Here is a 15,528-nt window from a genome sequence, read left to right on the forward strand (position 1 = left end):
CTGTTCTCCCTCGAGGTTTGGCTCCCTTTTGTTTCTCAGGTGAGGCATCTTGTCACCTGTCAACCTACTGGTGCGACTCTGGAGAGACAAACGTCCGTCCCCCTACCCCTCCCTCCCAGCGGCCCAATAGGCGCTGGGGTGCCTCATATGTACTGCTGATCACTTTCTTTCTTAAAGCAGAGTGTTTAAAGTGGGTGCAATTTATTATTGATGACCTATTAAAGAGACCATTGTTGTGTTAAGAACTGCAAAGGGACATTTTTATTTTGAAAGCACATGCAAAGCAGCAGTTTGCTGCCTAAAAAATGTGCCTTCCTCCAGCACAATAAAACATATTGCACAAAACCATTTCAGCTATTTTCCTTATTTCCACATGTTTATATTTACCAAGACAAAAAGCGTTTAAGTAGAATGTAACATTTTCCTCACATTATATATGAAGCATGCAAGTGAGCCATGAATATTTACTAAGTATGTGACAAGAGAGGTTGTCATCCTTGACACTGGAGGGAATATTTTCTCTCTGGTTATGGCCCTGTACTGATTTACAGGGCACCAGTCAATACATGTTTCTTGAGGCCAGCATTAAAAAAAAGTTTGCTTGCTCAAGTGTTCAGCTACTAGGATTTCATACCAGGTTGTCATGTTTCCAATGCAGACGCTTACCCACAAGAACTCATAAAAGTGCCATTAAAGCGCATGTCTCATGTTTGGATTTTGTTTTCTTTGGAATATTTCATTATAAATTGTTGGGCTAAAAAAGGTGGGCACCTTTTATACTTTGCTAGGGTAGTTATTGGAAATTCTCCTCTCAAATTCTTTATATATATATATTACATGCCACGGTAGTGGCCATGTAGTTATGGTTAAGTTGGTGTTTCCATAGGAAGAGCACTTTTTGGGTGGCTTATAACTTCGCTCCCCCTGGACGAATCCTCACCAAACTTTGCAAAAAAAGTATATGGCCCACTCTGAATTTGTTTGCCCGAACCGCTGGACGGATTTACACCAAATTTGCGGCAGGAGCAGCGGCCTGGTCCCGAAAGCGTGCTTTTGCAAATTTGGTGTAAATCCGTCCAGTAGTTTTTTTTAAAATGACCAAAATGTAAGGCAAAAAAATTAGTGATGTCTGTGTTCGCTTCGCGGACGGACTTCCCTGTTCGCTCCGCGGACAGCACCCCGATTGGCCCATGGCCTTGCGTCATGTCCGTGGACATGTGACGTGTTCGCTGATTGGACATCGAGGGGCGTGCAGCGCGTCAGATTTTCTGTTGCGCCCGCCATCTTTTATTCGTTGTCGACAGCGTACAGCGCAGTGAAATGTGGATAAAAAATTGTATTTAGTGCCCTGTGTTGGTGTGTAAGAATGTTTGGGGAGGGTGGGGGTGTATGAGATAGGTTCAATGTTTTGTTTTTTTATGTGCTAGACGTTTTTGTTCCGTTTGATTTGTCCACGGAGAACACGACTGTTCTGACATTTTGTAAATAAACTAAATGGTGGGGTGTTTAGAGGACGGAGTATGTGTCATTTTTGTTCGCAAGGAAGGTAAAAATGAGCTATGAACACTCGCGGTGTACTTAATTGTTCGTAAATACACAAACTGGGGGTGTCCTCAGGACGCTGTCCGTATTGTAATCTGTCTAGTTGAATGTGCTCTAAGAACACTCGCGGTGTCCCGAAATGGTTGCAATTACACAAAATGGGGGTGTTCTGAGAACGTTGTTTGTATTGTTCGTTGTCAGGGTGAAAGTGTTTTAAGACCACTCCTTTTGTCCGCTAATAGTACAATTTCCTATGGGCGTCAACCGACTTTTTGTCCACTAAAGAAACGATAAATCCGGCTGGTGTGCGCCGACATTATGTGATAATCCTATGACTGGGGCTATTGACCTGGCTGACTTGCTTTTGCGACACTCAATCATATCTCCCGCCCCTAAGCCTGATATTATCAAAGCATTCATATTCCCCGCCTCTCTCCGTGACGTTACAGGGTGCGTCATCAAACGCGCCCAGTCCTCTCCAGTCCTAAGTGACTTTACACAGAACCCGGAAGACAACACATATTATGTCACAACACAGCGCACCACAATTCGGAATATGAAACAGTGATTTAAAAGCAAACAGCAAGATTGTACATTTTGTAAAGTACATTTATTTGACATCAAATGTTTAGAGAATATTCAGCAATTTGCATTTGTCTTTGTTGTCGATCCGCAAAAGTTCATGTTGAGGCACGCAATGTTCCTTTGCGGTACAGAGGGTGTTAGATCAGCTTACAACTCAGTGTGCCACAATTCGGAATATGAAACTGGGGTTTAAAAGTAAACAGCAGGATTGTACATTTGGTAAAGTACATTTATTTCACATGAAATGTTTAGTGAATATATTGTCTCTGCTGTCGATCAGCAAAAGTTTTTTTGGAGCCACGCGTTGTTCCTTTGCGGTAGATAGGCTGTTGGTTTATGATGAAAGCAGTAAATGGTCGCTCTGATAATCGGAAGGTTGCTCCAAAAACGAGCCATTAGACCACCCTATTGGTCGGTATGTTGTTTGTAGCCGCTAGTACTGCGTAAGGGCATATTGGTCCTTGGCGATTGTCCCATAAAATGTTGAGGGTCATGAAGTTGCATATTTGGACCTGCACCTGGCAGTTGAAGACCCCATCCGCTGGAGTCTGTAAATCGTGACATAGGCAAAATGGGGCCACATACCTGTTATCTAAGCGGTGCTTATTATTAACCACGGTGTGTGGTGCTCATTTATCGACCACAGAAGGATGAAAGGCTGAGTTTGGCCTTGCCGGGATTCGAACTGGCGTTAGCAAGCTGTGCACGGATGTCAAAGCGAGCGTTGTACTCGCTGTGCCACTTGACAGGCTACAGTGAAGTGGCACAGCGAGTAGAGCGCTTGACCGCCTATAGACAGCCTATAGACCGCTTAAATTATTTATACCCCACCTTGTGTTGTCTGCCTTTTTCAGAGCCCTCTAAACAACAGGGGATCAATTCGGCAGTGATAATGCGGGGTAGAAAACATTATGCCACTTTCAACGAACAAGTTCAACTTGAGTGGTCTTTAATGCTACGCTATTGTAATTATATTTGGTATAAAATAATTTAAAGGGTTACTTACAGTACAATTGCAATTTCCATTGTCTACGAGTGGTGCAGTCCCAAAATACGACTCCGCGTGTGCCAACCTTCGCATAGTGATATAATATCTAAAAGTGGTTTCGTTTCATAAATTTCATCCTTATCTTCTCTTACGTTTTAGCAACACTCCTTCAAGAGAAGTCTTTCATCACAATCTCTGTCTGTCAAGGTCAAAACACAATACAACTTTAAAGTCCGCTTCGTGAGCCTCTCCGGGGCCCGAGAAAAAAATTGAAGCAGCTGACCTTCACTGTGAACGAGCATAAATTCTTACTTTGCAACATTCTGTGTAAAGCCATCTGTGAGAAGTTGGTTTTTGCACGACATGTTTGTATATTGTTTGCGTGATATTAAAAAAAGTTTGTTTAAAGGACGTTATGGTTTTAAGGACAGCTGAAAGACCCCTGAAAATCGCAAGTTATGGTAAGCTATGAAAAATAACTCGCGCCACCACCGTGCACTGCTAAGACTAACACCCAGGACATCAAAGATGACATCGCAAATGTCATTGATGAAATCACTGATGGCATCACATGTGTATGTACTTTTCATGGAATTTGTGCACTAGGGATTTTTATTATAATGTTGCGAAAAAAGTGTCAAGGATATTGCAATAAATATCATACCGTTATTAGTGCTTTGAACGATGCATTGATATAAATAGCATTGTATTATGGGATTCTATCTAGTATACTGAGCTACTAATGGAGAAATATAGCATTGTGTGCAGAGTACAAGATGAAAGTATAATATTTGTAATGTTAATATGTTGAATAATGAAATGATAATTGTCCTGAAATGTTCCAAAATTCACAAAATGGGGGTGTTCTGAGGACGTTATTCGTATTGTGTGATTGCTTAGCTGTATGCAATGAGGGAATGGCACAGAGAGTAAGGTGGACACCGCGGCTGTTAGTGGACAGGGCGTGCTACATCTGGGTTTTTCCAGGAAATCCAACATGGAAAGAAGACTGTACGGATCAGCCAATCAGATGTCGAGGTTGTGGATTTGTGTTGAAAGAGACTGTGTGTGGTGAAGATGGCAGAAGTGGAGAAAGTCAGGGCATTGGTGCTCGGAGATATGTTTGTGCATGGTTTACAGCAGTATGCTGAATGAGGCATGTTGCAAAGAACTTTGATGTGAAAGGAGTGGAGGTGGTGTGGAGCACTGTGCCTGATTGCAATGTACAGGGAATTGTACAAGTTTGTGAGGATATGGCCACGATGAACAGTCTGCATGTGGTAGTTTTGCACTATGGTGCTTTCCATTTGGGCAACATCAGTGCCCCTACTTTGTTGGCTGATTTGGAACGCTTGGTTCAAGCCGTAATGAAGATCCTTCCAAATGCGAAAGTATTTTTTTCTGGATTACTACCTAGGGCAATATGGGACAATAGTTCAGTTTTTTGTCCTCAGCAAAACATTGCTAGGTGTGTCATCAACCGAGGCATGTGTGCCTTCATGCTTAGAGCTGGTATGTTCTTCTGTAACAATGAGAATATTGATGCCAGTAATGCCGTTAATTTTAAAGAAGATGGCATTTCTTTATCTTTTACGGGAAATGCCTTTCTATTTTGGAATGTAAGGGTTGCTTTGGAGAAGGTTATGTAAAGATTTTAGGAGTAAAGTAAGAAAAAAAAACAAGAAAAAAAAATACAAAATAACAGGTGTCTGTCAAGCATCTGTAAAAAAAAAACTGCTCTTTTCAGAGCCAACTTCAAAGGGGAAATGGGGCACACTATTTAAATTTACATTCACCACGCTCAGATTTTCGATGTGTCCGCGGACATGGCGGTAGTCCGCGGACATGAAAATCACTACGAGGGGGTTAGTATGTTCTATGTTACATGTATATGAAGTCAGGAATATTATGGTTAAGTTGTGCTACTAAAAACCTATGAAATTCTGTGAAAAACTTTGTTAAAGGGACGTTATGGTTCAAAGTAAAACCGAAAAACCCCTGAAATTAGGCAGTTATGGTAAGAAAAGCAACCATAACTCGCTAAACTATGAAAAATAACTCGCGCCGCCACCGTGCACTGCTAACACTAACACCCAGGACATCAAAGATGACATCACAAATGTCATTGATGACATCACTGATGACATCACATGTGCATTTACCTTTCATGAAAAGTCTGTACAAGGGATTCTTAGTGTAATGTTAATAAAAAAAAAGTGTCAAAGATTATTGGAATAAATATCAAGTGCTCATCAGTGCATTAAGCTATGCATTGATATAAATAGCATTCTGTTATTAACTTCAATCCAGTATACTAAGGTACTCATGTAGAAACATAGGCATTGTGTGCAGCATACATGATGGAGGTGCAATATTCATAAGCTTGCCATGTTGAATATTGAAATGATAACTGTTTTCATATTAGAGTTTTGCATACAGTGAAACTTGTGATAATAGGTAATAAAACCCACTTACTAATTAATTGCATTATTATACACAAATCACAAAGAGACAACACCACATACAAATATGAATATATACAAGGGAATTGAAGTAGGAAAAAGAAACAGCAATAGTAGCAGAAAGTGTTCATAACCTAACTGATTACCTTTATGGAGAGATCACATGATGTGTCTGGACCCTAAGGAAAATAGTGTGAGTACAACATATAAAAATGTGAGCATATACAGGGAAAGTACAGTAATAAAAAAACATCAAAAGTATCAGAAAGTTCTGATAAATCTACTGACAATGTTAATGCACAAAAAGGATTGCTGTCTTTCAAGGTTGTGACTTCTTCTATGTATATGTTTCATATGATATGACTGGACCATAAGGGAATTATTCTAAGAACATACTTGAAGGATAAGTCTAAGAATATAGTAATTTACAATTTTTAGCTCCTGATTGTTACTGAAGAAAATCATGTGGCCTAGATATGTCAGGAAAGTAAAAAAAAGGGAGAGCCAGCCACGTGATGTCATCAGGGATTTCATCAATGACATTTGTGATGTCATCTTTGATGTCCTGGGTGTTAGTGTTAGCATTGCACGGTGGGGGCGCGAGTTATGGTTGCTTATCTTACCATAACTGCTGAATTTCAGGGGTTTTTCGGTTTTACTTTGAACCATAACGTCCCTTTAACAAAGTTTTTTCACTGAATTTCATAGGTTTTTAGTAGCGCAACTTAACCATAACGTCCCTTTAACAAAGTTTTTTTTACTGAATTTCATAGGTTTTTAGTAGCGCAACTTAACCATAACGTCCCTTTAACAAAGTTTTTTCACTGAATATATATATATATATATATATATATATATATATATATATATATATATTTTACCATGTTTTCGCTGCTGCCTACACAGGTGGTGGTCATGATCTTGTGATGTCACTTCCTGTGATGTCACTTCTTGTGGTGTTATCAAATGCAAATTAAGGGGCCCCCCACTTAATTTGCTGCACTTGCCCCGCAAATCATATGGCCAGGCCTGATTATAATGGCGTGTTTATGGAATGGTCTGTATGTCCCATATTGGTGTATACACTGGGCTACAATTCATTGTCCAATATAACAAAGATGTTTTGTTTCTTGTTCTTTTTGCTCCACAGCTGCTCACTTCAGCTTCTGTCGGAACCTTTTGGAGCACACCGTGTCATCGGAGAACCTGAACTACCGACTACGAAGAGACGCAGGTAGCTGTCTCACGTGGCATGATGGAAGAGGTCAAAGGACAGCTGGTGGCAGGACAGTCAAACTCCTGCAGCAGCCGGGGACCGAGATGTCGCAGGTCAGTTCAGACACAATGTGGGAGGCATCACCAGTGGGCTCAGTGGCGGGAACTGATGTTTCGCAGGTGGGTTCATATCCAATGGCTGATGTTCACGGGTGAGAACAAGCGATGGCGCCTGCTCTTCCAGTGACCCTGAAAAACCACTAGCATGGTGCTCCCCATGGCTGTGGAGGAAGGGAGGCTGCATTGCCTAAGTAGGAGGATAGGCCACCGCAGCTTGAATAGAACGAATCAGTCATTTACAAAGCCGGTTCAACAAAAACGAATTACATAGACATTTTCATATACAATTGTTATTTCCCAGTCAAATGTGGTACTCTTTTTCTCAGCCTCTTACATTGAAAGGATAAAAGGCTGAGTCAACCTAAAAAGGATGCAAACCTGCAACCTACTGATCACATGCACATTTTACCAGCAGAAAACGGGTACGTGTAAGAGGTTCTTACCTCAAAGTAGGATCCTACACTGGGGAGACCTTTATGAATAGAGAAGAATCACCACTAGGAAGGCTGCCGCAGCTAAGGAGGAGCAGAGCTAAGGAGGAGCAGAGGGTGCCATGGGCAGGAGGCGGGGACACCGCCACTCGGAGGAAGGGAGACCACTACGGCGAGGGAGCATGGAATGCCACTATGGCTAGGTTGAAGGAGTCTCTAAAGCTAGGGAGGAAAGCAAAGAAGTGAGGCATGAAAGATGCAACAGGCTCCCCTCCACCTGTAGCAAGCCAATACTAATGCAGTGCTGGCAGTGTGGAAAGACTTGGAGACATTGGGGGTGGCTTTCCGGCCTTTAAGGATCTTGTCCAAAAGCAAGCAACCTTCTATATTTATGATCAGCTCCTTTTGTGGCCACATGATTATGGTTGCTAGGGGCGTATCACTTGGTGCAACACAGCTCAGGCATGGTTGCTAGGGGCGTATCACGTGGTGCAAAACAGCACATGCATGTGTGTGTTTCTTCCTCCTGCCTAACATCTGAGGCACCAGAAAAAAGAACTTCACTTGCTCCAGGATGGGATGTCTTTTGTTCTCAGTCCTGCTTGGTCCTTATGGAGGCCCTTCCCATGTAGACATGTCTTGGGCAAGACCGATTTCTGAAGTTTCAAAAACGGGTGCTCCTCACACAGCCTTGGGCTGCTGGTGGACCCATGCGAAAATACCAAATGTCATGTAACTTTTTCTTTCCTTCTGCCAGCTCAGTGGAGCCAAATACACAGAACTGACCACTCCACTCTTATGGTCAAAGAGCGCCCCTCACTAGTTAATGGTGAGGGGCGTGCATCCTGTCTCATGATTAGGGGGCTGACTTTGCCTGCGGACTCCTTGGAATGGCCTAAGGCACATACAGCGGCCAATCAACAGTGCACAGCGCGGGCTCCGGAAAGTCTCACAAGACACTCCAGTGCTGGGAAATGGCGGCAGCTATTTGCAAATGGAATGAGGCCCATATTAAAAATTAACAGCCCGGCTGGGCTTACCTGAAGCAGATGGGGCAGAGCATCAGTCGGCTCTTCCAATTGGCCACGCTGATGGTGCGATAGTTATGGCATGGATAGAACAGATGGAGTGGATAGAATAGAGGGAGTGGACGAAACGGATGTAGTGGATGGAACAGATAGAGCGAAGGGAACGGATAGAACGGATGGAACATATTGAGCTGATCGAATGAATTGGATGGATGGAACGGATGGAACACTCTAAACAGATGGGAAGGATGAAATGGAACTACGGAATAGATAGACTAGTTTATGTGGATGAAGGATCGAGTGATGGAATGGATGGAAAGACTAGTAAATTAAATGACGAACCAGACGAAATGTATGAACAGACGAAGTGGAATGAACAGACAGAGTAAATGAAACAGATAGAATACATGGTACAGATGAAATGCTCGATCTCAAGTGCCTTACTGATAACCACCATATCACAATACCACACTTACTCTCTCCTATACACCACCACTCAAGTAGAACACAGCGATACTATGACACATTCGGTATAGCTGTTCTCAAACTAGCATCCGCCACATACTCCTCATCATCCTAATTAAATACAGCAAGCTGAGCACACACAGCCAGCTTAATCGTTCTCCTCAGGCCTAACGCATCCGGAAATCAGTCTGGGTGTCAACCCCCCGGAATGAACACATATACCTGACCTCCCAATCACCACACCTACCGCTAAGAAGCAGCTATCATGCAACTGCCACACCGGCTGCACACATATCCGGTGCACCCACGCACGTTATGACCATCTCTCTCTCAACTGACTTGAACTATGGCTCCCGAGGGCGTTCAACCTACTAGCGCTTTGAGATCATACCAATAATACATAAGGCGCTATATAAATGCAAAGTAACATAACATAACATAGTGTAAAGTGAAACAGCACCCCAGGCTCCTTATCATAGTTCCAGGATTCTTGCCTTTCTTTTCCTCCTTCCCCTCACCCTACTTTCATCTAATGTTCAATGGGCTGCTACTTGAGGTTGGGGAGATCAGTTAGCGCTTCTAATCTTGCCTTATTGTCGTGTACAGGCCAAATAAAAGATGAGTTACTCGTCCTGTTCTACATCTTCCGAAAGAGTCCTTCATGATGGTGACTGTGCCAAGACTATTATAGGCTCTAAAGCTGTACAGGTGACTTTTCTCCATAGACCTAAGGGATGCCACTTTCTCATTACCATCTGGTACCCACGCAGGAGGTTGCTCAGACTTGGGCAAACTGCTTCTTGACCGAGGTCATGGCAGAAGATGGACTGTTACTTTTTCTGAGCTGTTGCAGTGCCCACATCTAACCATACTTGGACAACTGGTTGCTAAGGCCCGGTGTCAGGTCATCTTAGCATGGCATTCTGTTTGCGATTTATCTTCCCACGAGAAAGAAAATGGGGAGGCAACGCTGGGGTCTCCCCTGTGAAGAGGAAGCCAGAGATCAAAGGCGATGGAGCCCAGCAGGTGCAACGGGGGTAGGGAGCAAAGTGAAGAGAGGTCAACGCTGATAAAGAATTGCACAGTAAAATGGCCCCGACCATGAAGTCATGCCATCCTCTGAATACTCTGCATCGCATGACATCCTTACCTTTTGACTTGGGTCTTCCTGATTAAAGTAAGGCGATATCCGTTTCTGGCTCACAACTGGCCTTCACTGGGTTCCTCCATGGCAGGGTGAAGTAGGTTTTCTCTCAAAGAGAGGTTTTTATGCTTTTACAGAACGCTTCTCGGTATGTCAGAACTCACCATATTACCACACCTTTGATTAAAGGGGGGCTATTGAATCCTGTGAACTGGTGGTCCCAAATACCTGCATCAGGATGCAGGGAAGCCACTTACAGTTGTCTCGGCACAAGCAGCCAGGAGGCAAAGTAAAGTGGAATCTTCAAAGTTGGTAGGGTCTCGGGACATTTATCTCTTGTTAATATAGAGTCTGGGCTTATCGAGATCCAAAATCTCAGCCAATTGAGCAAGATTTTTCTCATCAACCTTCCAGAGATGAACGTTTTTTATCTGGGCTCAAAGCCTTCCTGTTACCAGGGCTAACTTTCATCCACAATACCACTGCAGTAGTTTATCAACAAGCAGAGGGCACCCACTGGCGTCCCTCATGTAGCTTGTACAGCGGAATTAGTCCTTCTGCACATTGCTGTGTTCCCGCTCTGAAAAGAACAACCAAGTGGACAATCTCAGGAAAATGGTCTTTGTGCCTCACGAATGAGAGTCAAATGGCCAAACAGTGGCCCGACCAAAAGGCGCCTTTGTTGCCACCAAAGAATATGTGAAACACCATCGCGTCCCCTTGCGCATGGAGAAGACCTAGATGTATTTGGCTGGCGTCGGTTTGAGATTGACAAGATGACACTGGGTCTTTCTGCCTTTCCTGAGATTAATTCACAATTTGCTAAAAAACTGGAAAACACAGATGATTCCAGCAGCTTCTAGATGATTGATGAGATTGTGGTTCTCAGATCTCTTGCGTATGGGATAGCACCAGGCTTTACTTCTACCGCTTCTGATAAAGCAAAGGTGCCTCCCACTTTATTTTGGCAATCAGTCGCTGAACTTATCTCCAGGCACGTAAGAATTTGGCCTATTAGCATCTAGTGCAAGTGGCAAGCGCAATGTGTTTTCATCCATCTCTGTTTGCCAGTTTTTATTAGGGTCCAAATAAACCTCCAAAGACTGCTTCTCTTTTTCTCCTCAAATTTCATCCTGACACAAGGGAATGACAGTGATGTTAGGCACACAGCTATTCTGAAGATTTTGGGCTCTTGAACAGGATGCAATAACGCTTACCCTTCTTTGTCTCTCCATTTGCTCAAATCTGGCATCCAGGTCATATATGGAAGTGTCAGGGGGCTCAGTGGGGAGCCCTCTGGTGGCGAAAGCAAACTGTGTAGGTGATAGACAAAATGCATACACAAATAAGGAGAACAAGAAGTAACATGCAGATACGAGGACAGGCCAGGAACAAGAGCTAGGAGGCCGGGGGACAAGATATAGTGAATGGTGGACAGGCACAGGTGAAAACAAATGAGTGCACTTACCAAAGACTAAGAATGCAAGAGGAATGAAAGAAAGACTCCATAGGGAAATGCAGGCCCTATGCACCAAGAGAATCAAGCAGGAGACTTGGGACAAGGAAAACATGAGACTGTCTATCTGGCTTCATCCAATTGAGAGCACCATTACTCAGTCCTGGATTATTAGCTCTCGGCAATTTGCAAGCTTGGATTTTTATTTTTTTCATTGCAAGTATGGGCTGCCAATGAGCAACATGCAAAATGCATTTGGCAAAACAACACTGGGATAGATTGATGGTGTGCCTGGTAACATGGGGCCCAAAGCTGCATTAATATATTGGAATACTTTATAACCTTCTCAAACCTCGACTTACTGAGCAGAGGTATTCAAAACTGTCTCCCTGATGCATTGTAAGGGTCCTAAGATTGACACAACACTAAGATGTGTGATGTGTAAATACAGGTTATAAAGCGTGTAAAATTTTAGTATACTTGATATAAAAAAAGGTTATGGGGCCTGGCTTGCTCGCTGGCAAAGATGGTCACCTTGATCCAGAGGTCTCATCCCCGAGTGGATAATAGAGGATGATGCACAAATGCCCTGAAGCTCCCTGGTTTAAATAGTGAGGGGCCCGGAGAGCAGGTGCGCTGTGCACAGCGACAGGTCTCTGTGTGCTTTGGAGCCTATGGAGGACGTTGGACCTTGGCATTGCAAAGACCCCATCGACCACTCAAGTAGTCAGAAAAGCCGAAGATAAGTAAAGAGGGCTGGAGTGCAGCATGAGAATTCCCTACGTGGTCCTTCATTTCAAAGACCGGTGGAAAACTACTGTGAAAGCCCCAGAGCTGGAAGAAACCAGGGCTTTCGTCAGTGGTGCTGCCTCTGTTTTTATAGACACTGGCATCGAGTTAAAGAACATGTTAAGAAGTGTTGAGCAGGGTCACAGACTTGATACAAACTGAAAGCAGCTTCAAGGGGTCCAACTGCCGACAGCGTTTGCAGACATAGCATGTATACATTTGCGATAAGCCCTGAAGAACCTGTTAGATCTCAGCTGGAGCTGACCGTAGTCTGAGGGATCTCTGGTGCGCCATGCGCAGGCCTCAGGGCATACAAATCAGACACGTCCACTCAGTGTGAGGGTTAGCACAGAACTGCTTGGTACCTTACGGCTCTTTATTTCACATGCGTCATGTCCCACTTGCACAGTGATGTGATGCGTACACAGCATCCCTCTTTTTCCATAATTCTCAGATCTTACAAATTACTTTACACCTATGATAAACTCGAGTTCATATTAGCACACATAGTCTCTCAGCTTACCCAGAGGCCGCGGGCCACCCTCAGGTTGTATCCACTGTAGCATTGACATGGCACCGCCTCTGCGGCTTCATCCTCGTCACGCTCGCCCTTTGGGCGGGGGGGCTCTCCTCTTCCTGTGCTTGGTCAATGGTTTCAGGACTCCGTACTGTTTCCCCTCCCGGTGCCGCATCGGGATGTTTGTGCATCTTCACTCTCCATCTGTGACTGGTTCTGATCTTCTGTCCACATCTCGTTTTGGAGACGCTTGAACCACAATGCATTCCTTGTAATGGTCTCCTGCCCTCTGCTGGCCGTTATCATTGTCCCTTCTCTCCTGATCACCCTCCATGCTGCAAGGTCATAGCGGGTTGATAGCTTGGCCTTTGTTGCATTCCTCAGCACCAATACCTGGTCCCCACATTGTGCCTTGATTTCCTTGCACATCGCTGGGTGCTAATGCGCTCTTTGGCTGCCACCCGCCTGGAGGGGGTGCACTCCTTGTCTAGTTTCTTCACTGATCTGCTGGGGTGGTGAAGTATTGAAGAGTTAAGCATTGTTTCATACATTATATCAGCTGTGGGCATGTCCGTTCAGCTATGTGGGGTCACCTGGTATTTCCTCAAAAAACAGTACAGACTGTGTGGCTTTTTACCTAATTTATCATAGAAAGTGTACTATTGCACTATTTTAACCCATTATTTGCAACTATTTTCAAGGGACAACCACTCCTTGATTGGTTCCCCCTCCCTCACTACTCTGTCACTCGTGTGCATTTGGCTGGGGCAGAACAAGTGCCCTTCCTTCTGCTGGCTCTTCTTAGTGTGGGCCCTACTATGTTAGCTCCAGGCACCACTTGTTACACAATCCTGGCTACTCTTCTGGTGAGTTTGAGTGAAAGATGCATCTAATGGGCCAGAGCAAGGCATAATATCTACTCAGCCTTCTGGGCTTGGGGAGGGGCAGTAGGACGGGGGGAATCAGTAGCGCAATAGATTTAATGTCCCATCTCACTAACAGTTTTCAAAATGGCCATCCAGCCCCACCCAAATGTTTGAGGCTGGCTCCGCCCCTGGTTCGATAATGTCTGCTTCTTCAAGTTCTTGTAGCTCCTCAGCGACTAGCTCCCGCATGTGGAACGGGGTCCTCCTGTGTCGTACCGCTCTGGGTTGCACTGTTGGCTCAATGTGTAGTTTGACCAACTTTCATTTCAGGCATCCTGTGCCCCGTAAGAGACAGGGTCATTTCGTTAGTAGATCATTGATTTCATTCGAGTCTGTAATGTCAAAGATGAACCTTAGCAGTCACAGATCTTCTGTGGACTCCCAACTGATTAGGCATTCTATGCCCGCATTGACGAAATACACTTTGGGGCTGATTCACAGAAGCATTTTATAATGGTGCAATCCTGTAGGAAAATGCTCTGTGACCAGGCCCTTTGGATTTGATCTCCTTTTCTCCCCTGTTGAGCATTGTCCTGAACCTTCCTACGACTGGCAGTGGCGTTTTTCCTGCTTATTCTTCCTGGTATATGCTTTTGGCGGTTGGGTTTGGTTTTGCTGGGGTGAACCCGACGATATGCATGCGTAGTGATCCCCATGGCCGCATGCGTTGCATATGGTGCCTTGAGCCGGGCAGTTTCTCTTCCCATGGAGTGCACCTCCACACCACCACATTAATTCAGCCCAGGAGTTCTTGGTTGCCACCTCGGGGCTGCGTGAGGTTTGCTGTTTTCCTCTCTGGCCACTGGGCGGTTTGTGATTTGTGCCACTGTGGTTGGTGGAATGAGTTGTAATTTTTGAAGAGTAGTGCCCATGTGAGCTGTTCTGGCATGCGATAATTCCCTCTGGCGTAAGTATTCCAGTATTCTTGCGAGGGGGTGCCTTTCTCGCTCAGAACTATACATCACAGCTTTTCAGAGTTCATGCCATTTATGATATGGCGTCTGATCTCTTTTTCAATGTCCTCAAACTCACAGGATAGGGCCAACTGCCAGAGTCTGGTGTGGTACCCATGGCACACAAAATTCCCTGTTGAGCTATGTGGGGTCACCTGGTATTTCCTCAAAAAGCAGTACAGACATCGATGGCTCATCCTCTGTCTGGATTGTAGTGCAAAAGTTGAATGTCTCATAGTTAGGGTTCGACTGTGGCATGAAATGTGCTGTTAGTGCGTCCTTTGCAGAGCGGTATATGTCTGCGCCATCTCACATGGCTTAGGAGTTGAAGATATGCAGCAAGTCATCCCCCACATTCAGTAAGAGGTAAGATCTAATTTTTCTCGTTGTGGCTAATCTTTACAGTCCATCGCCATCTGGAACTTGTGTATCTGGATCATCCATCTAGGCCCAACTGATGAGGGGTCTGTGTAAGTTTCGAACGGGCCCAATACTGCTGTGGTGCTACCTTGACCGTGTGCTGTTGCAGGAGAGGTGAGCGATGCCGCTATTCTTGCTGGGGTGCCTGGTCTGGGTGTGGAAGTGCCCTCTGCCATGTTTCCCCTCTCTAGATTCCCTGTTGCAGTGTGACTGGGTGGTAGCTGGGGAAAATCCCTCTCACCTACTAAGCAGTTTATCTAGTGGATTCAGTTGTATGTCGCTGCAGGTCATGTGCACTGCGTAGTTGGGTCCATGTAGACCCCTCCTGGGTCTGGATGATACGCCTGTGTTGCTTGCCGCTGCAATGTACAGCCTGGTTCCAAAAATGTACTTTTTATTATTTTATTTTTTGCAATGAAAAAAATTATTGTATATGCGTGATTCGTATCCGCCATCATTGCCAGTGTTAGATTTCAGCTGTAGCACC

At 44.5% G+C, this 15,528-nt stretch overlaps 1 protein-coding gene across 2 annotated transcripts in view; it reads left to right on the forward strand.

Annotated features, from left to right (window-relative positions):
• SAMD10 (sterile alpha motif domain containing 10) overlaps window positions 1-15,528 on the forward strand; it is a 410,349-nt gene that overhangs the window by 136,658 nt on the left and 258,163 nt on the right. For both annotated transcript variants that reach the window (XM_069650844.1, XM_069650845.1), the window contains exon 2: window positions 6,728-6,906. In XM_069650844.1, the coding sequence (XP_069506945.1) occupies window positions 6,728-6,906 (179 nt within the window). The remainder of the gene's footprint in view (window positions 1-6,727; window positions 6,907-15,528) is intronic.

Source organism: Ambystoma mexicanum, chromosome 3p, assembly GCF_040938575.1.
Source record: "Ambystoma mexicanum isolate Mex_15411 chromosome 3p, UKY_AmexF1_1, whole genome shotgun sequence".
NCBI classification, from domain to species: Eukaryota; Metazoa; Chordata; class Amphibia; order Caudata; family Ambystomatidae; genus Ambystoma; species Ambystoma mexicanum.